This window comes from Garra rufa, chromosome 3 (genome assembly GCF_049309525.1).
Source record: "Garra rufa chromosome 3, GarRuf1.0, whole genome shotgun sequence".
Taxonomy (NCBI): Eukaryota; Metazoa; Chordata; class Actinopteri; order Cypriniformes; family Cyprinidae; genus Garra; species Garra rufa.
The window spans coordinates 17,890,726-17,914,028 of record NC_133363.1 but is presented as its reverse complement, the minus strand read 5'-3'; the positions used below and the strand labels follow the sequence as shown (position 1 = coordinate 17,914,028).

The 23,303-nt window shown below is 35.9% G+C and overlaps 1 protein-coding gene across 2 annotated transcripts in view; it reads right to left on the bottom strand.

Moving 5' to 3' along the window:
- lrch4 (leucine-rich repeats and calponin homology (CH) domain containing 4) overlaps positions 1–23,303 on the bottom strand; it is a 96,202-nt gene that overhangs the window by 18,160 nt on the left and 54,739 nt on the right. For both annotated transcript variants that reach the window (XM_073835794.1, XM_073835793.1), the window contains exons 8-9: positions 3,834–3,928; positions 1,268–1,326 (exon numbers count right to left, since the gene is read on the bottom strand). In XM_073835794.1, coding sequence (XP_073691895.1) covers positions 1,268–1,326; positions 3,834–3,928 — 154 coding nt within the window. The remainder of the gene's footprint in view (positions 1–1,267; positions 1,327–3,833; positions 3,929–23,303) is intronic.

The following is a 23,303-nucleotide window of genomic DNA, read 5'->3' as shown; positions in this document are numbered from 1 at the left end:
AATGTGAAAATCGCACAAATCCATATCACGCTTTTGATTTGATTTTGTTATCTGTTATCTTGGCCTAAAGGAAAGTAAGAAAGTAACTTATTTTTGTAGTATTTTGTACCATTTTTGACAGTAAAAAGAACATATCCTTCATTTGGCTGCTGTTTTAGGACAGAATAAAGCAGATGAGTTTACTGAGTAACTGACAGTAAGATACTCAGTTCCACTGAAACTGTGGGAGGAAATTCACTGTTGACTTTTCCCAGCACTGCCTCACAGATTGACCTTGCGCAATCAAAGTGGAGGAGTGATCCAGCACACTTTAATTAAGAGACTGTTTTTCACGGCAACTGTTTGAGCATGTACTATAATCAACTGAAGGACATCAAATCACACAGGATTGGGAGAAACAGGTAATTGTAATTCTGACTGTCTGCTACTTTTTTTCTACCTTTATTTTGCTCTACAATGAACAACTCTGCACATCTTCTTCGTCTTGGAGCACCTTTGGTCGCTGGCTTCATCCACACTTCAAAAAGAGCTACTGGAAATTTTCCGGCCTGCTGCCATGAGACAGTACAATGTCTTCCTCTCGTCTATTTATCACGCCCGTCCACACATTATGTAGCACGAGAACTGATCCTTACCAGCTGTATTCAAATGCATTCAAATTTGGACGCTCTTTGTGATGTCCTCGTACTTTCAGTTTATCCTGCATTGTCTAGTTTGAATGCACTATGTCTACATGACTGATGTTTCCTCATGGCCAACACTGAGAGCAAGTCTATGCTGAAAAATGTTCGCGCCAAAATTTCACTCTGCAACTTGGAATGAAAATATGCCATCTGTCTGACAGATTGTTAAAATATCCGATCCAGAGCACGCTGAAATTGTCTGCAATGTCTATAAAATAAACCGGTCTAATATATCTGATCCAGATCAAGCAGAAACAGTTTTCAATGTTTGAAAAATAAACGTGTCTAACACAAGGCAGAGTGTAAGCTAACCTGACACCACACTTAAGCACAGATCAGTTTGAGTATCTAGTGTCTGTAGATCTAAAGCTTCCACTATCAGTTACCCTAATAGGCTGGTCAGATCAGCTAGATCGCTGGATTGACATTTTATGTGACTCAAATGCAAACAAATTCGTATTAATGAGTTCTGGGAGGCTCTTCTGTATGTGAGGACCCTTTAGAGACATTCTCTATTTTAATAAGAATAAGCAATGTGTGTATTTGCAAACAGATGTGAATATGTGCATACTGTAAACCCTCACCTGCTGCCTGTAGATTCAGGGCTCTGGGAGGGTGTGCTGCTGGTACTTTCACTCTTTTCCTGTAATCAAGAGATGGGAATATTTTATTGTACATTTGCATCTAATTAATTTTTTTTTAGTGATACTTGTACTCAGTAACGACACATTGAATTAATCAGATGTGACAGTAAGACAGTAAAGACATTTATAAATGTAACAAAAGATTTTTAGATGAATGCTGTTCTTATAAACTTTCTATATATGTATATATCATGGTTTCCACAAAAATATTAAGAAGCACAACTGTTTTCAACATTTATAATATTATTAAATGTTTCTTGAGCTCCAAATCAGCATATTAGAATGACTGGATCATGTGTCACTGAAGGCTGCTGAAAAATCATCTTCGCATTTACTGGAATCATTTGCATTTTAACATACAGTTGAAGTCGAAAGTTTACATACACCTTGCAGAATCTGCAAAATGTTAATTATTTTACCAAAATAGAAGGGATCATACAAAATGCATGTATTACTGACCTGAATAAGACAATTCACATAAAAGATGTTTACATATAGTCCACAAGAGAAAATAATAGCTGAATTCATAAAAAATGGCCCCATTCAAAAGTTTACATACACTTGATTCTTAATACTACGTTGCTACCTGAATGATCCACAGCTGTTTTTTGTTTTTTTGTTTAGTGATAGTTGTTCATGAGTCCCTTGTTTGTCCTGAACAGTAAAACTGCCCACTGTTCTTCAGAAAAATCCTTCAGGTCACACAATTTTTTTTTTTTTTTAGCATTTTTGTTTATTTGAGCCCATTCCAACAATGACTGTATGATTTTGAGATCCATCCTTTCACATTGAGGACAACTAAGGGACATAGGGACAACTGAGGGACTATTACATAAGGTTCAAATGTTCACTGATGCTTTAGAAGGAAACACAATGAAAACTTTTTGAATTTTAAGATCAGGGTAAATGTAACTTATTTTGTCTTCTGGGAAACATATGTATCTTCTGTAGCTTCTGAAGGGCAGTACTAAATGATAAAAACATAATATTTAGGCAAAATAAGAAAAATGTACACATCTTCATTCTGTTCAAAAGTTTACACCCCTGGCTCTTAATGCATTGTGTTTCCTTCTGGAGCATCAGTGAGCGTTTGAACCTTCTGTAATAGTTGCATTTGAGTCCCCCAGTTGTCCTCAGTGTAAAAAGATGGATCTCAAAATCATACAGCCACAGGGTTCAAATACATAAAAATGCTAAAAAAAAAAACCAAATAATTTGTTGGACCTGAAGGATTTTTCTGAAGAACAGCGGGCAATTTAACTGTTCAGGACAAACAACTGAACAACTATCGCTAAAAAAAAAAAAAATTAAATAAAAAAAACAAGAACAAAACGAAACCACATCTGTGGATCATTCAGGTAACAACACAGTATTAAGTGTCAAGTGTATGTAACCTTTTAAAACGGGGTAATTTTTTATAAATTCAACTATTATTTTCTTTTGTGGACTATATGTAAATATCTTTTTATGTGAAATATCTTATTCAGGTCAGTACAAAAAAAAAACATGCATTTTGTATTATTCCTCTTAATTTGGTAAAATAATTAATATTTAGAAGATTCTGCAAGGTGTACACAAACTATTGTCTTCAACGGTATATTAAAATAGAAAACAGTTATTTTAAATTGTAATATTTCACAATACTGCTGTTTTACTGTATTTTTGTTTAAATAAATGCAGCCTTGGTGAGAAAAAGAGACAAAATATACTAAATATCTTACAGAACTTTTGAAAGGTAGTGTATATGTCTAAAAATGTATTGGAAATCTAGTACTGGAGGGTTAGTAATCTTAAGGTGCTTAAAAAGTTATTTTCCCCCCATGTAAAACAGTTTTAACCCTAAAGAAAAAAAATGCTATTGACGGCATAGTGGCTGCCATGTTGAGATTGCATGACCAGCTGAACATTTCTCACTTCATCAGGTTAACCCCCTTATTATCACTTTCAGATGTGCAATTAATCACAGATGACAATTATGCCATCACAAAAATGTGGTATCTCTACAAAAGCTACATATTTTAATCAATTCAAATATAACCTGCAGTGTTTATATGTACTAAACTACAATCTATAAAGATCTAAGAATAAAAAATTTAAAATATCTCTGCAACTCTGTGTGTGCAAACGGATGCATTTAGTCTCAACGTTACCACAGCAATGGGAACCTGTCTGAAAGACTTTCATTTCCTCAAAAAGTGATTTGAATAAGTCATTGCTTATTACTTTACATCCTCTCAACAATGATTTAATCTATTAAATTGCTCAGGTAGTCTCATTAACGAGTCAGTTCTTTATACCAACCATTATGCTTTTTATCATGCATGAGATGGTCTTTGTTCTGACTGCATGAAGACAGATTACTAACAGATTATTTGGCTGCATGTAAACATGGCTAATGACAATAGTACCATAAAATCTCTGTTGCCAGTTGGAACAGGGCCAAAATCAAAAGTCCACCTTTAATATTCCTTGTATTGTTTATGTCACTTCAGTAAATCCTCCTCACCTGTGGGGGCTCTGTAAGCTGAGGGTGACACCTCTCCTCTTCTTCCTCCATTACACTGTTGTCTATAAAATCCACTTGCTCCAGGTCTCCATTCACTACAGAAAGGACCAACAGTTTTAATTTTATCACAGAAAACCAAGAGTAGCCATCTAGCTCTAGAGCAGCCATTTTGGTTTCAAGAACCCCATTGATTACAATAATATTTGACGGTCCCATAATACACAGTTAGGCTTCTTTATATATCGAGGTTTTTCACGACTGTAGGAATCCTGTATCTTTAAAGACAATGAATTAAACAGTGAATTAAAATACACTACCAGTCAAAGGTTTTTGAACAATAAGATTTTTAATGTTTTTTAAAGACGTCTCTACTGCTCACCAAGTCTGCATTTATTTGATCCAAAGTACAGCTAAAACAGTACAATTTTTAAATATTTTTACTATTTTAAATAACTGTTTTCTATTTAAATATATTGTAAAATGTAATTTATTGCTGTGATTTCAAAGCTGAATTTTTAAAATTATTACTCCAGTCACATGATCCTTCAGAAATGATTGTAATATTCTAATTTGCTGCTCAAAAAACATTTATTAGGGCCCGAGCCCAAAAGGGCGAAGGCCCTATTGTTTTTCTAAGGATTATTAGGGCCCGAGCCCAAAAGGGCGAAGGCCCTATTGTTCTTCTAAGGATTCTTATTAGGGCCCGAGCCCAAAAGGGCGAAGGCCCTATTGTTTTTCTAAGGATTATTATTATTATTATTATTATTATTTTTTTTTCAATGTTTTGGGGGATTTCGGGGGCCTTAACATACACGAAAACTCTTGAAACTTTGCACACACATTGGAACCTGCGGCCATCAGGGCCGGACAGACTTTGACATGGGGGGGTCATCTGGGGGGGGCATGGCACAGCGTTAAAAATTGCGACTTTTGAAGGGCTCTGGAGCGCACAACGGTTGACCTACAGTCACCAAAATTCATACACATATAGACCTCATCGGGCCGAACAAATTTCACACTCATAGTCCATGCTTCGCCAAACAGGAAGTCGGCTATTCAGGGATGTCTAAAAAGTGCATGCAATGGAATTTGAAATACTCCTACTAGGCCTTTCCACCGATGGCCACCAAACTCGGTCAGCATGATCTCAAGACATTGGGGACGCAAAATTGCCAGGGGATTTTTGATATCTCGAACGGTTTGACCGTGACGGGGCGACAAATTTATGGCGAGAAATGAGAAACAGGAAGTGTCTAATAACTTTGACATACTTTGTCTGATTTTGACCAAACTTCAGCAGTTTGTTCACCGTCTGATGCCGATCACAGAGATGTGACTATTATGAGTCAAAGTTATAGCGCCACCAACTGGCAGCAGAAAGCGTGACGTTTTTGAAACGCTTTAAACTCAGCCTCTTAATTTTACTCAATTTGCTTCAAACTTCATCCCAATAATGTCAAAACACGACCGATAAGAATCTGTGAGGGGCGTTATCCATAACTTTTATCATGTTGCCATGGCAACGTGTCAAACTTTAACTTTAGTTTTTTGTGTTTTTGAGCCACTTAAAATGCTTAGAATTTCATGAAACTCAACACACACATCTGTATTAATGACAATTAAACACTGATAAAAGCCCATAAATGGGCGTGGAGCAGGCGCTCCATAGCGCCACCTTTTGACAAAAGTTGGGGGGTTACTTTGTCCTACAGTCACCAAACTCGGTACATATATTGGACTCATCAAGCCGGACAACTTTCTAATTTACACCCATTAGCTACGACCAACAGGAAGTCAGCTATTTTTATTTAAATATGGATTTTTGGAAAAATCAAGCTGTGGAATTTGAAATACTCCTCCTAGACCTTTCCACCGATGGCCACCAAACTCGGTCAACATGATCTCAAGATATTGGGAATGCAAAATTGCCAGGGGATTTTTGCTATCTCGAACGGTTTGGCCGTGGCAGGGCGACGAATTATGGCGAGAAAAGAGAAACAGGAAATGTCTAATAATTTTGACACACTTTATCTGATTTTGACCAAACTTAAGCAGTTTGTTCGTCGTATGATTCCGATCACAGAGATGTGACTATTATGAGTCAAAGTTATAGCGCCGCCAACTGGCAGCAGGAAGTGTGTTGCTTGCAAAACGCTTTTAAATCAACCTCTTAATTTTACTCAATTTGCTTCAAACTTCATCAGAATAATATCAAAACACGGCCGATGAGAATCTGTGAAGGGGTCCTTGATACATCAAATGCTGTTGCCATGGCAACATGTCAAACTTTAACATTTGTTTCCTGTGTTTTTAAATATAGTTGTGAATAAATTCATATCACTCATAGCAGAATCAGACAGTTCACAGCAAACTTTGTCAACATGATGCCAAGATACTGAAGATGTTAAATTGTGAACGGCTTTGGGACATCTTGAACGGTGTTGATGTGGTGATTTATGAAAGTAACAATAAAAAAGATGAATAGTTATTTTCATATATCTTTAAATTGCATTATTCTAACTCATCAAAACTTTTTACATATAAAGAACAAGAAATTCTTAGAAAATACGTGTAGTTTCAAAATGTTATCATGCTCAGAGGCCCCAAAAACATTAAAAGTGTCACATAAATTTGTCAGATTAAAGCTCTAATACCAGGGATGAACACTAGAGGTCCTCATAAGATAAGGAATAGTTTGACCTCTAATGCTATTTAGCTCATTCTCAGTGTATAAGAATGAAAATAATCCATAGAATCAGTTGATATAGACTGTACTGTCAGTGTACTTTTACATAATTATTTTGTATAGGTGCTTAAAGAGCATTAAAATATTTTTTTAATCTTTTAAGGAAAAATTATATGATTTATATACATATATACAATCTCACTAATAAAATAAAAAATATTATAAGTATGACACTATACTGCTCAGTTCACTTAATTAGAATGAGAAACAAATACATCAACTAAGTAAATATGTATTTATTTTTAATATATTTGTTTATAATTATTTCACAGATGCTTATAGATCATTAAAATAATATAAAAAAATGGATGTAGATCATAAAACATGGTAACTATTTAAAATAGGGTCTCTTTTGTTAACATTTGTTAATGAACTAACACACGAACGAACAACGAACAATATATTTGTACTCAATTTTCTTCAAACTTCATCAGAATGATGTAAAAACACGGCCGATGAGAGTCTGTAAAGGCGTCCCTGATGCATCAAATGCTGTTGCCATGGCAAATAAAAAAAAAATACAAAATACATTCAAATATTTGTTTCCTGTGTTTTTGAGGCAGATAGCGTGCCTAGAATTTCATTTCCCATTTTCAATTTTCAATGATTTATTATATATTTAAAGTGCAGCATCCTAACTCTTTGAAACTTTTTTCATACAAATAACTATTCATTCTGATTAAACACAGTTCATTTCATAATTATATAAAACTCCACGAATGAAATAAAATTAAAAAACAAATCTGATCTCACTCTGCTCTGCACTCTATGTGTGTGTTTGTGTGGTAAGTGGCTGAGTGTAAGGAGGTGGGATGGGTGGTAAGAGAAAGAGTCAGAGAGGAGTAGAGACAGTTAGGGTTAGTCCAAAGGGTTATTGTGAATGCATGTGCCAACTGGGCACCGTTTTCCTGATGCTATCGGGATGGCGACTGCCAGACGGCGAGGGCCCGGTCAACGCTGCTTGCAGCTTTAATTTTTTTTTTTTTTTTTTTTTTTTTTGTTAACCTTCCGGGCACTTAAGGGGGTCTTAACATACTCAAAAACTCTTGAAAATTTGCACACATGTCAGAATCTGCGGCCATCAGGACGCCACAGAGGCTGGTACCGGGGCGTGGCAAGGGGACTCTACAGCGCCCCCTGGAATTTTGAGGGCCATATAGCACACATACTTGAACGTACACATATGAAACTCGGTACACATATAGAACTCATTGAGCTGAACAACTTTTGTACTCTATGTCATTTTCTCAATGCAACAGGAAGTGAGATATTTAGGGCTGTATAAAAAGCGCATGCTCTGGAATTTAACGTACTCCTCCCAGGAATTCCATTGGATTGTCACCAAACTCGGTCAGCATGATCTCAAGACATTGGGGACGCTAAATTGCGAGGGGATTTTTGATATCTCGAACGGTTTGGCCATGGCAAGGCGACAAAGTTATGGCGAGAAATGAGAAACAGGAAGTGTCTAATAACTGTTGCACACATTGCCTGATTCTGATGAAACTTCACCAGATTGTTCGTTGTATGATGCCGATTCCATAAAGGTGACTATTATGAGTCAAAGTTATAGCGCCACCAACTGGCAGCAGGAAGCGTGTCATTTTCAAAATGCTTTGAAATCAGCCTCTTAATTTTACTTGATTTTCTTTAAACTTCATTAAAATCATGTCAAAACACGGCCGATAAGAATGTGTAAAGGGGTCGATGATAAATCAAATGCTGTTGCCATGGCAACGTCTCAAACTTTAAAATTAGATTCCTGTCTTTTCGAGGCAGTTAACATGCTTAGAATTTCATGAAACTCAACACACACATCAATATTAATGATAGTTAGACACTGGCAAAAGATCATAAATGGGCGTGGAGCAGGCACTCTATAGCGCCATCTTTTGACAAAAGTTGGGGGGTTAGTTTTTCCTACAGTCACCAAACTCTGTACATATATTGTTTTCATCAATCTGGACAACTTTCTAAATTAAACTAATTAGCTAACACCAACAGGAAGCCGGCTATTTTGATTTGAATGTGGATTTTTGGAAAAATCAGGCTGTAAACAAATTTATACTCCTCCTAAGAAGAACAAGCTGTTCACACCAAACTTTTTTAACATGGAGAGAAGATTCTGAAGATGTTAAATTGCGAGCGGTTTTGGGATATCTTGAACGGTGTTGACGTGGTGATTTTTTAAAGATGTATAACCGTCATTTTCTATATCTTTAAAGTGCAGCATCTTAACTATTTAAAACTTTTTTCACACAGAGATCTTATCATTCTGAGCAAGTGCTGTAAATATCAATTTAATTCAAGCTTCTACGAATTAAAGAAAATTAAAAAAAGAAATCAGAAGCCTGCTGTCACTCTGCCTTGAGTGTCTGTGTTCAGTCACCATTGAGTGACTACCATTGAGTGACTGAAGAGAGACTGAAGGGGGAGGGGTGAAAGGGAGAGAGGGAGAGAGAGTAGAACATGCTGTCTTGCTAAAGACCATCTTTGAGGAAAAAATGCACATTGATGTTACATAAATATGTTTGATCTTTGAGAGTCTGATATTTTGAGAAAATATAAAGGGTCACTAAGTCTTTCATTGTTTGTATTTTGCAGTTGTTGTTTTTTTATTTATTTTTTACTGAACTGTACCATGAACATGTCCTATTCAGTCACATAGCAAAAGATTAAGAAAAATACAACTTTTTAGCATGAGCGGTTTATCTTCATTGATAGACATTTATTTTCATAGTGTTATTTATTGAATATAACATTTTAATTAACAGTTTCAAGACAAACTTTGTCAACAAAACAAACTTTGCTGTTATCTGTTCAAAACATCTGAAAATTTTACCATTTTAAGATCAGTTATATATATATCGCCCCATTACAATACTCAACTTGATTTTTAAAGATATTTTGAAAGAAAGAAGCGTTTATAGAGCACTTTGTGTATTGCTGTACACCCACATGAACTGTGTTCATGTTCATGTTAATTCACAGTTCATAAACTAATGTTAAAATATACTATTACCATTAAACAATATATGAATACTTTTTTTAGCTTAATATTAATTAACATTAATAAATACTATTTAATTATTGTTCATGTTAACTAATATAGTTAATGTTAACAAATGAAACTGGTTGGTAATTTTATATATTGTGTGTATGTGTCTGTGTGTTGATTTTAAAGTTTAACCCTTTCAATTTAGTAAACTTTAAATCCAACTGACTGAGGGTTACTGTGAATGCATGTGCCAACTGGGCACCGTTTTCCTAATTGATTCTTTCTTAGTTATGTAGCACTTAAAAGTGATGTCTTATAACAGGAGTCACCTGCAAAGCAATATCCACACACAAATTGTACAGATAGGTAACGATGACATTTAAGCAGAAGTGGTGGACGTAAAGCAAGCAATAATAACATTTTGTTATCATCATCCTCAGAATATAGGGAAAATGTTCCCTATATTGTGAACGGCTTTGGGATATCTTGAACGGTGTTGATGTGGTGATTTGTTGGAGACACTCTATAGCGCCACCTTTTGACAAAAGTTGGAGGGTTAGTTGTAGCTACAGACATCAAACTTGGTCGGTATATTGGTCTCATCAAGCCAGACAACTTTCTAATTTACACCCATTAGCTACGACCAACAGGAAATCAGCTATTTTGATTTGAATGTGGATTTTTGGAAAAATATAGCTGTGAATAAATTCATATCACTCATAGCAGAATCAGACAGTGCACACCAAACTTTGTCAACGTGATGCCAAGATACTGAAGATGTTAAATTGTGAACGGCTTTGGGATATCTTGAATGGTGTTGATGTGGTGATTTATGAAAGTAACAGTAAAAAAGATGAAGAGTTATTTCCATATATCTTTAAATTGCATTATTCTAACTCATCAAAACTTTTTACATATAAAGAACAAGAAATTCTTAGGAAATACGTGTAGTTTCAAAATGTTATCATGCTCAGAGGCCCCAAAAACATTAAAAGTGTCACATAAATTTGTCAGATTAATGCTCTAGTACCAGGGATGAACACTAGTGGTCCTCATAAGATAAGGAATCGTTTGACCTCTAATGCTATTTAGCTCATTCTCAGTGTATAAGAATGAAAATAATCCATAGAATCAGTTGATATATACCGTACTGTCAATGTACTTTTACATAATTATTTTTTATAGGTGCTTAAAGAGCATTAAAATCTTTTTTTAATCTTTTAAGGAAAAATTATATGATTTATATACATATATACACTCTCACTGATAGAATAAAAAATCTTATAGGTATGACACTATACTGCTCAGTTCACTTAATTAGAATGAGAAACAAATACATCAACTAAGTTAATATGTATTTATTTTTAATATATTTGTTTATAATTATTTCACAGATGCTTATAGATCATTAAAATAATATTTAAAAATGGTTGTAGATCATAAAACATGGTAACTATTTAAAATAGGGTCTCTTTTGTTAACAATGGTTAATGAACTAACAAACACGAACGAACAACGAACAATATATTTGTACTAGATTTTCTTCAAACTTCATCAGAATAATGTAAAAACACGGCCGACGAGAGTCTGTAAAGGCGTCCCTGATGCATCAAATGCTGTTGCCATGGCAAATAAATAAAAATAAAAAATACATTCAAATATTTGTTTCCTGTGTTTTTAAGGCAGATAGTGTGCTTAGAATTTCATTTTCCATTTTCAATTTTCAATGATTTATTATATATTTAAAGTGCAGCATCCTAACTCTTTGAATCTTTTTTCATACAAATAACTATTCATTCTGATCAAACACAGTTCATTTCATAATTATACAAAACTCCACGAATGAAAGAAAATTAAAAAACATATCTGATCTCACTCTGCTCTGCACTCTATGTGTGTGTTTGTGTGGTAAGTGGCTGAGTGTAAGGAGGGGGGATGGGTGGTAAGAGAAAGAGTCAGAGAGGAGGAGAGACAGTTAGGGTTAGTCCAAAGGGTTACTGTGAATGCATGTGCCAACTGGGCACCGTTTTCCTGATGCTATCGGGATGGCGACTGCACAGACGGCGAGGGCCCGGTCATCGCTGCTTGCAGCTTTAATTAGGGCCCGAGCCCAAAAGGGCGAAGGCCCTATTGTTTTTCTAAGGATTATTATTATTATTAGGGCCCGAGCCCAAAAGGGCGAAGGCCCTATTGTTTTTCTAAGGATTATTATTATTAGGGCCCGAGCCCAAAAGGGCGAAGGCCCTATTGTTTTTCTAAGGATTATTAGGGCCCGAGCCCAAAAGGGCGAAGGCCCTATTGTTCTTCTAAGGATTCTTATTTTTTTTTTTTTTTTTTTTTTTGTTAACCTTCCGGGCACTTAAGGGGGTCTTAACATACTCAAAAACTCTTGAAAATTTGCACACATGTCAGAATCTGCGGCCATCAGGACGTCACAGAGGCTGGTACCGGGGCGTGGCAAGGGGACTCTACAGCGCCCCCTGGAATTTTGAGGGCCATATAGCACACATACTTGAACGTACACATATGAAACTCGGTACACATATAGAACTCATTGAGCTGAACAACTTTTGTACTCTATGTCATTTTCTCAACGCAACAGGAAGTGAGATATTTAGGGCTGTGTAAAAAGCGCATGCTCTGGAATTTAACGTACTCCTCCCAGGATTTCCATACGATTGTCACCAAACTCGGTCAGCATGATCTCAAGACATTGGGGACGCTAAATTGCGAGGGGATTTTTGATATCTCGAACGGTTTGGCCGTGGCAAGGCGACAAAGTTATGGCGAGAAATGAGAAACAGGAAGTGTCTAATAACTGTTGCACACATTGCCGGATTCTGATGAAACTTCACCAGATTGTTCGTTGTATGATGCCGATTCCATAAATGTGACTATTATAAGTCAAAGTTATAGCGCCACCAACTGGCAGCAGGAAGCGTGTCATTTTCAAAATGCTTTGAAATCAGCCTCTTAATTTTACTTGATTTTCTTTAAACTTCATCAAAATCATGTCAAAACATGGCCGATAAGAATATGTAAAGGGGTCGATGATAAATCAAATGCTGTTGCCATGGCAACGTGTCAAACTTTAAAATTAGATTCCTGTCTTTTCGAGGCAGATAACATGCTAAGAATTTCATGAAACTCAACACACACATCAATATTAATGATAGTTAGACACTGGCAAAAGGTCATAAATGGGCGTGGAGCAGGCACTCTATAGCGCCATCTTTTGACAAAAGTTGGGGGATTAGTTTTTCCTACAGTCACCAAACTCTGTACATATATTGTTCTCATCAATCTGGACAACTTTCTAAATTAAACTCATTAGCTAAGACCAACAGGAAGCCGGATATTTCCATTTGAATGTGTTTTTTTGGAAAAATCAGGCTGTAAACAAATTCACACTTCTTCTAAGAACAACCAGCTATTCACACCAAACTTTTTTAACATGAAGAGAAGATTCTGAAGATGTTAAATTGCGAGCGGATATTGGATATCTTGAACGGTGTTGATGTGGTGATTTTTTAAAGTTGTAGTAAAAAACATAACCGTCATTTTTTTTATATCTTTAAAGTGCAGCATCCAAACTCTTTACAACTTTTTTCACACAGAGATCTAATCATTCTGAGCAAGTGCTGTTAATATAAATTTTCTACAAGCTTCAATGAATTAATGAAAATTAAAAAACGAAATCAGAAACCTGCTGTCACTCTGGGTGAATGTCTCTACTGTATGTATGTGCGTTCAGTCAGGCACAGAGAAGCTCATTATTGCAGGGGGGAGGGGTGAGAGGCAGAGAGGGTGACAGAGTAGAGAGCCATGCTACAGACCATCTTTGAGGAAGAAATGCACATATATGTACTTTAATTACATAAATATGTCTGATCTTTGAGAGTCTGATATTTTGAGAAAATATAAAGGGTCATTAAGTCTTTCATTGTTTGTATTTTGCAGTTGTTGTTTTTTATTTATTTTTTACTGAACTATACCATGAACTTGTCCTATTCAGTCACATAGCAAAAGATTAAGAAAAATACAACTTTTAAGCATGAGTGATTTATCTTCATTGTAGACAATATTTTCATAGTGTTATTTATTAAATATAAAATTATAATAATTAAAAATTTCAAGACAAACTTTGACAACAAAACAAACTTTGCTGTTATCTCTTCAAAACATCTGAAAACCATCATTTTAAGATCAGTTATATATATATATCGCCCCATTAAAATACTCAACTTGATTTTTAAAGATATTTTGAAAGAATTAAGCGTTTATAGAGCACTTTATTGTGTATTGCTGTACACAATGTAATGTTAAAAGATACTAATTTACCTTTAAACAATATATGAATACTTTTTTTTAGCATAATATTAATTAACATTAATAAATGCTGTTTAATTTTTGTTCAACAACAATGTTAACAAATGAAACTGGATGGCAAAATTGTATATATTGTGTGTATGTGTCTGTGTGTTGATTTTAAAGTCTAACCCTTTCAATTCTGTAAACTTTAAATCCAAACTGGCTGAGGGTTACTGTGAATGCATGTGCCAACTGGGCACCGTTTTCCTAATTGATTCTTTCTTAGTTATGTAGCGCTTAAAAGTGATGTCTTATAACAGGAGTCACCTGCAAAGCAATGTCCACACACAAATGGAACAGATTGGTAACGATGACATTTAAGCAGAAGTGGTGGACGTAAAGCAAGCTATAATAACATTTTGTTATCATCATCCTCAGAATATAGGGAAAATGTTCCCTATATTGTGAACGGCTTTGGGATATCTTGAACGGTGTTGATGTGGTGATTTGTTGGAGACACTCTATAGCGCCACCTTTTGACAAAAGTTGGAGGGTTAGTTGTAGCTACAGACATCAAACTTGGTCGGTATATTGGTCTCATCAAGCCGGACAACTTTCTAATTTACACCCATTAGCTACGACCAACAGGAAGTCAGCTATTTTGATTTGAATGTGGATTTTTGGACAAATATAGCTGTGAATAAATTCATATCACTCATAGCAGAATCAGACAGTGCACACCAAACTTTGTCAACATGATGCCAAGATACTGAAGATGTTAAATTGTGAACGGCTTTGGGATATCTTGAATGGTGTTGATGTGGTGATTTATGAAAGTAACAGTAAAAAAGATGAAGAGTTATTTCCATATATCTTTAAATTGCATTATTCTAACTCATCAAAACTTTTTACATATAAAGAACAAGAAATTCTTAGGAAATACGTATAGTTTCAAAATGTTATCATGCTCAGAGGCCCCAAAAACATTAAAAGTGTCACATAAATTTGTCAGATTAAAGCTCTAGTACCAGGGATGAACACTAGAGGTCCTCATAAGATAAGGAATCGTTTGACCTCTAATGCTATTTAGCTCATTCTCAGTGTATAAGAATGAAAATAATCCATAGAATCAGTTGATATATACTGTACTGTCAATGTACTTTTACATAATTATTTTTTATAGGTGCTTAAAGAGCATTAAAATCTTTTTTTAATCTTTTAAGGAAAAATTATATGATTTATATACATATATACACTCTCACTGATAGAATAAAAAATCTTATAGGTATGACACTATACTGCTCAGTTCACTTAATTAGAATGAGAAACAAATACATCAACTAAGTTAATATGTATTTATTTTTAATATATTTGTTTATAATTATTTCACAGATGCTTATAGATCATTAAAATAATATTTAAAAATTGTTGTAGATCATAAAACATGGTAACTATTTAAAATAGGGTCTCTTTTGTTAACAATGGTTAATGAACTAACAAACACGAACGAACAACGAACAATATATTTGTACTCGATTTTCTTCAAACTTCATCAGAATAATGTAAAAACACGGCCGACGAGAGTCTGTAAAGGCGTCCCTGATGCATCAAATGCTGTTGCCATGGCAAATAAATAAAAATAAAAAATACATTCAAATATTTGTTTCCTGTGTTTTTAAGGCAGATAGCGTGCTTAGAATTTCATTTTCCATTTTCAATTTTCAATGATTTATTATATATTTAAAGTGCAGCATCCTAACTCTTTGAATCTTTTTTCATACAAATAACTATTCATTCTGATCAAACACAGTTCATTTCATAATTTTACAAAACTCCACGAATGAAAGAAAATTAAAAAACATATCTGATCTCACTCTGCTCTGCACTCTATATGTGTGTTTGTGTGGTAAGTGGCTGAGTGTAAGGAGGGGGGATGGGTGGTAAGAGAAAGAGTCAGAGAGGAGGAGAGACAGTTAGGGTTAGTCCAAAGGGTTACTGTGAATGCATGTGCCAACTGGGCACCGTTTTCCTGATGCTATCGGGATGGCGACTGCACAGACGGCGAGGGCCCGGTCATCGCTGCTTGCAGCTTTAATTATTATTATTATTATTATTATTATTATTTTTTTTCAATGTTTTGGGGGATTTCGGGGGCCTTAACATACACGAAAACTCTTGAAACTTTGCACACACATTGGAACCTGCGGCCATCAGGGCCGGACAGACTTTGACATGGGGGGGTCACCTGGGGGGGGGTATGGCACAGCGTTAAAAATTGCGACTTTTGAAGGGCTCTGGAGCGCACAACGGTTGACCTACAGTCACCAAAATTCATACACATATAGACCTCATCGGGCCGAACAAATTTCACACTCATAGTCCGTGCTTCGCCAAACAGGAAGTCGGCTATTCAGGGATGTCTAAAAAGTGCATGCAATGGAATTTGAAATACTCCTACTAGGCCTTTCCACCGATGGCCACCAAACTCGGTCAGCATGATCTCAAGACATTGGGGACGCAAAATTGCCAGGGGATTTTTGATATCTCGAACGGTTTGACCGTGACGGGGCGACAAATTTATGGCGAGAAATGAGAAACAGGAAGTGCCTAATAACTTTGACATACTTTGTCTGATTTTGACCAAACTTCAGCAGTTTGTTCATCGTCTGATGCCGATCACAGAGATGTGACTATTATGAGTCAAAGTTATAGCGCCACCAACTGGCAGCAGAAAGCGTGACGTTTTTGAAACGCTTTAAACTCAGCCTCTTAATTTTACTCAATTTGCTTCAAACTTCATCACAATAATGTCAAAACACGACCGATAAGAATCTGTGAAGGGCGTTATCCATAACTTTTATCATGTTGCCATAGCAACGTGTCAAACTTTAACTTTAGTTTTTTGTGTTTTTGAGCCACTTAAAATGCTTAGAATTTCATGAAACTCAACACACACATCTGTATTAATGACAGTTAAACACTGATAAAAGCCCATAAATGGGCGTGGAGCAGGCGCTCCATAGCGCCACCTTTTGACAAAAGTTGGGGGGTTACTTTGTCCTACAGTCACCAAACTCGGTACATATATTGGACTCATCAAGCCGGACAACTTTCTAATTTACACCCATTAGCTACGACCAACAGGAAGTCAGCTATTTTTATTTAAATATGGATTTTTGGAAAAATCAAGCTGTGGAATTTGAAATACTCCTCCTAGACCTTTCCACCGATGGCCACCAAACTCGGTCAGCATGATCTCAAGATATTGGGAATGCAAAATTGCTAGGGGATTTTTGCTATCTCGAACGGTTTGGCCTTGGCAGGGCGACAAATTATGGCGAGAAATGAGAAACAGGAAATGTCTAATAATTTTGACACACTTTATCTGATTTTGACCAAACTTAAGCAGTTTGTTCGTCGTATGATACCGATCACAGAGATGTGACTATTATGAGTCAAAGTTATAGCGCCACCAACTGGCAGCAGGAAGTGTGTTGCTTGCAAAACGCTTTTAAATCAACCTCTTAATTTTACTCAATTTGCTTCAAACTTCATCAGAATAATATCAAAACACGGCCGATGAGAATCTGTGAAGGGGTCCTTGATACATCAAATGCTGTTGCCATGGCAACATGTCAAACTTTAACATTTGTTTCCTGTGTTTTTAAATATAGCTGTGAATAAATTCATATCACTCATAGCAGAATTAGACAGTTCACAGCAAACTTTGTCAACATGATGCCAAGATACTGAAGATGTTAAATTGTGAACGGCTTTGGGACATCTTGAACGGTGTTGATGTGGTGATTTATGAAAGTAACAATAAAAAAGATGAAGAGTTATTTTCATATATCTTTAAATTGCATTATTCTAACTCATCAAAACTTTTTACATATAAAGAACAAGAAATTCTTAGGAAATACGTGTAGTTTCAAAATGTTATCATGCTCAGAGGCCCCAAAAACATTAAAAGTGTCACATAAATTTGTCAGATTAAAGCTCTAATACCAGGGATGAACACTAGAGGTCCTCATAAGATAAGGAATCGTTTGACCTCTAATGCTATTTAGCTCATTCTCAGTGTATAAGAATGAAAATAATCCATAGAATCAGTTGATATAGACTGTACTGTCAGTGTACTTTTACATAATTATTTTGTATAGGTGCTTAAAGAGCATTAAAATCTTTTTTTAATCTTTTAAGGAAAAATTATATGATTTATATACATATATACAATCTCACTGATAGAATAAAAAATCTTATAAGTATGACACTATACTGCTCAGTTCACTTAATTAGAATGAGAAACAAATACATCAACTAAGTTAATATGTATTTATTTTTAATATATTTGTTTATAATTATTTCACAGATGCTTATAGATCATTAAAATAATATTAAAAAAATTGATGTAGATCATAAAACATGGTAACTATTTAAAATAGGGTCTCTTTTGTTAACATTGGTTAATGAACTAACACACGAACGAACTACGAACAATATTTTTGTACTCGATTTTCTTCAAACTTCATCAGAATGATGTAAAAACACGGCCGATGAGAGTCTGTAAAGGCGTCCCTGATGCATCAAATGCTGTTGCCATGGCAAATAAATAAAAATACAAAATACATTCAAATATTTGTTTCCTGTGTTTTTGAGGCAGATAGCGTGCCTAGAATTTCATTTTCCATTTTCAATTTTCAATGATTTATTATATATTTAAAGTGCAGCATCCTAACTCTTTGAAACTTTTTTCATACAAATAACTATTCATTCTGATTAAACACAGTTCATTTCATAATTATACAAAACTCCACGAATGAAAGAAAATTAAAAAACAAATCTGATCTCACTCTGCTCTGCACTCTATGTGTGTGTTTGTGTGGTAAGTGGCTGAGTGTAAGGAGGTGGGATGGGTGGTAAGAGAAAGAGTCAGACAGGAGGAGAGACAGTTAGGGTTAGTCCAAAGGGTTATTGTGAATGCATGTGCCAACTGGGAACCGTTTTCCTGATGCTATCGGGATGGCGACTGCCAGACGGCGAGGGCCCGGTCAACGCTGCTTGCAGCTTTAATTATTATTATTATTATTATTATTTTTTTTTTTTCAATGTTTTGGGGGATTTCGGGGGCCTTAACATACACGAAAACTCTTGAAACTTTGCACACACATTGGAACCTGCGGCCATCAGGGCCGGACAGACTTTGACATGGGGGGGTCACCTGGGGGGGGCATGGCACAGCGTTAAAAATTGCGACTTTTGAAGGGCTCTGGAACGCACAACGGTTGACCTACAGTCACCAAAATTCATACACATATAGACCTCATCGGGCCGAACAAATTTCACACTCATAGTCCGTGCTTCGCCAAACAGGAAGTCGGCTATTCAGGGATGTCTAAAAAGTGCATGCAATGGAATTTGAAATACTCCTACTAGGCCTTTCCACCGATGGCCACCAAACTCGGTCAGCATGATCTCAAGACATTGGGGACGCAAAATTGCCAGGGGATTTTTGATATCTCGAACGGTTTGACCGTGACGGGGCGACAAATTTATGGCGAGAAATGAGAAACAGGAAGTGCCTAATAACTTTGACATACTTTGTCTGATTTTGACCAAACTTCAGCAGTTTGTTCATCGTCTGATGCCGATCACAGAGATGTGACTATTATGAGTCAAAGTTATAGCGCCACCAACTGGCAGCAGAAAGCGTGACGTTTTTGAAACGCTTTAAACTCAGCCTCTTAATTTTACTCAATTTGCTTCAAACTTCATCCCAATAATGTCAAAACACGACCGATAAGAATCTGTGAAGGGCGTTATCCATAACTTTTATCATGTTGCCATGGCAACGTGTCAAACTTTAACTTTAGTTTTTTGTGTTTTTGAGCCACTTAAAATGCTTAGAATTTCATGAAACTCAACACACACATCTGTATTAATGACAGTTAAACACTGATAAAAGCCCATAAATGGGCGTGGAGCAGGCGCTCCATAGCGCCACCTTTTGACAAAAGTTGGGGGGTTACTTTGTCCTACAGTCACCAAACTCGGTACATATATTGGACTCATCAAGCCGGACAACTTTCTAATTTACACCCATTAGCTACGACCAACAGGAAGTCAGCTATTTTTATTTAAATATGGATTTTTGGAAAAATCAAGCTGTGGAATTTGAAATACTCCTTCTAGACCTTTCCACCGATGGCCACCAAACTCGGTCAGCATGATCTCAAGATATTGGGAATGCAAAATTGCCAGGGGATTTTTGGTATCTCGAACGGTTTGGCCGTGGCAGGGCGACAAATTATGGCGAGAAATGAGAAACAGGAAATGTCTAATAATTTTGACACACTTTATCTGATTTTGACCAAACTTAAGCAGTTTGTTCGTCGTATGATACCGATCACAGAGATGTGACTATTATGAGTCAAAGTTATAGCGCCACCAACTGGCAGCAGGAAGTGTGTTGCTTGCAAAACGCTTTTAAATCAACCTCTTAATTTTACTCAATTTGCTTCAAACTTCATCAGAATAATATCAAAACACGGCCGATGAGAATCTGTGAAGGGGTCCTTGATACATCAAATGCTGTTGCCATGGCAACATGTCAAACTTTAACATTTGTTTCCTGTGTTTTTAAATATAGCTGTGAATAAATTCATATCACTCATAGCAGAATCAGACAGTTCACACCAAACTTTGTCAACATGATGCCAAGATACTGAAGATGTTAAATTGTGAACGGCTTTGGGACATCTTGAACGGTGTTGATGTGGTGATTTATGAAAGTAACAATAAAAAAGATGAAGAGTTATTTTCATATATCTTTAAATTGCATTATTCTAACTCATCAAAACTTTTTACATATAAAGAACAAGAAATTCTTAGGAAATACGTGTAGTTTCAAAATGTTATCATGCTCAGAGGCCCCAAAAACATTAAAAGTGTCACATAAATTTGTCAGATTAAGGCTCTAATACCAGGGATGAACACTAGAGGTCCTCATAAGATAAGGAATCGTTTGACCTCTAATGCTATTTAGCTCATTCTCAGTGTATAAGAATGAAAATAATCCATAGAATCAGTTGATATAGACTGTACTGTCAGTGTACTTTTACATAATTATTTTGTATAGGTGCTTAAAGAGCATTAAAATCTTTTTTAAATCTTTTAAGGAAAAATTATATGATTTATATACATATATACAATCTCACTGATAGAATAAAAAATCTTATAAGTATGACACTATACTGCTCAGTTCACTTAATTAGAATGAGAAACAAATACATCAACTAAGTTAATATGTATTTATTTTTAATATATTTGTTTATAATTATTTCACAGATGCTTATAGATCATTAAAATAATATTTAAAAATGGATGTAGATCATAAAACATGGTAACTATTTAAAATAGGGTCTCTTTTGTTAACATTGGTTAATGAACTAACACACGAACGAACAACGAACAATATATTTGTACTCGATTTTCTTCAAACTTCATCAGAATGATGTAAAAACACGGCCGATGAGAGTCTGTAAAGGCGTCCCTGATGCATCAAATGCTGTTGCCATGGCAAATAAATAAAAATACAAAATACATTCAAATATTTGTTTCCTGTGTTTTTGAGGCAGATAGCGTGCCTAGAATTTTATTTTCCATTTTCAATTTTCAATGATTTATTATATATTTAAAGTGCAGCATCCTAACTCTTTGAAACTTTTTTCATACAAATAACTATTCATTCTGATTAAACACAGTTCATTTCATAATTATACAAAACTCCACGAATGAAAGAAAATTAAAAAACAAATCTGATCTCACTCTGCTCTGCACTCTATGTGTGTGTTTGTGTGGTAAGTGGCTGAGTGTAAGGAGGTGGGATGGGTGGTAAGAGAAAGAGTCAGACAGGAGGAGAGACAGTTAGGGTTAGTCCAAAGGGTTATTGTGAATGCATGTGCCAACTGGGCACCGTTTTCCTGATGCTATCGGGATGGCGACTGCCAGACGGCGAGGGCCCGGTCAACGCTGCTTGCAGCTTTAATTATTAGGGCCCGAGCCCAGAATGGGCGAAGGCCCTATTGTTTTTCTAAGGATTATTATTATTATTATTATTAGGGCCCGAGCCCAAAAGGGCGAAGGCCCTATTGTTCTTCTAAGGGTTATTAGGGCCCGAGCCCAAAAGGGCGAAGGCCCTATTGTTCTTCTAAGGGTTATTATTTTTTTTTTTTTTTTTTTTTTTTTTTTTTTCTTTTTTTCAACCTTCCGGGCACTTTTGGGGGCCTTAACATACTCAAAAACTCTTGAAAATTTGCACACACGTCGGAATCTGCGGCCATCAGGACGCCAAAGAGGCTGGGACCCGGGCGTGGTTCAGGGCCTCTACAGCGCCCCCTGGAACACAGTTTGAAAACTTGATGTACTGCGCACACATACTTGCATGTATTGATATGAAACTCGGTACACATATAGAACTCACTGAGCCAAACAACTTTTGTACTCTATGTCATGGGCTCCACGCAACAGGAAGTGAGATATTTAGGGCTGTTTAAAAAGTGCATGCTCTGGAATTTAACGTACTCCTCCCAGGAATTCCATGGGATTGTCACCAAACTCGGTCAGCATGATCTCAAGACATTGGGGACGCTAAATTGCGAGTAGATTTTTGATATCTCGAACGGTTTGGCCGTGGCAAGGCGACAAAGTTATGGCGAGAAATGAGAAACAGGAAGTGTCTAATAACTGTTGACCACATTGCCTGATTCTGATGAAACTTCACCAGTTTGTTCGTTGTATGATGCTGATTCCATAAATGTGACTATTATGAGTCAAAGTTATAGCGCCACCAACTGGCAGTAGGAAGTGTGTCATTTTCAAAATGCTTTGATATCAGCCTCTTAATTTTACTCGATTTTCTTTAAACTTCATCAAAATCATGTCAAAACACGGCCGATAAGAATATGTAAAGGGGTCGATGATAAATCGAATGCTGTTGCCATGGCAACATGTCAAACTTTAAAATTAGATTCCTGTCTTTTCGAGGCAGTTAACATGCTTAGAATTTCATGAAACTCAACACACACATCAATATTTATGATAGTTAGACACTGGCAAAAGGTCATAAATGGGCGTGGAGCAGGCACTCTATAGCGCCATCTTTTGACAAAAGTTGGGGGGTTAGTTTTTCCTACAGTCACTAAACTCTGTACATATATTAATCTCATCAATTTGGACAACTTTCTAAATCAAACTCATTAGCTGAGACCAACAGGAAGCCGGCTATTTTGATTTGAATGTGGATTTTTGGAAAAATCAGGCTGTAAACAAATGCACACTACTTCTAAGAACAACCAGCTGTTCACACCAAACTTTTTTAACATGAAGAGAATATTCTGAAGATGTTAAATTGCGA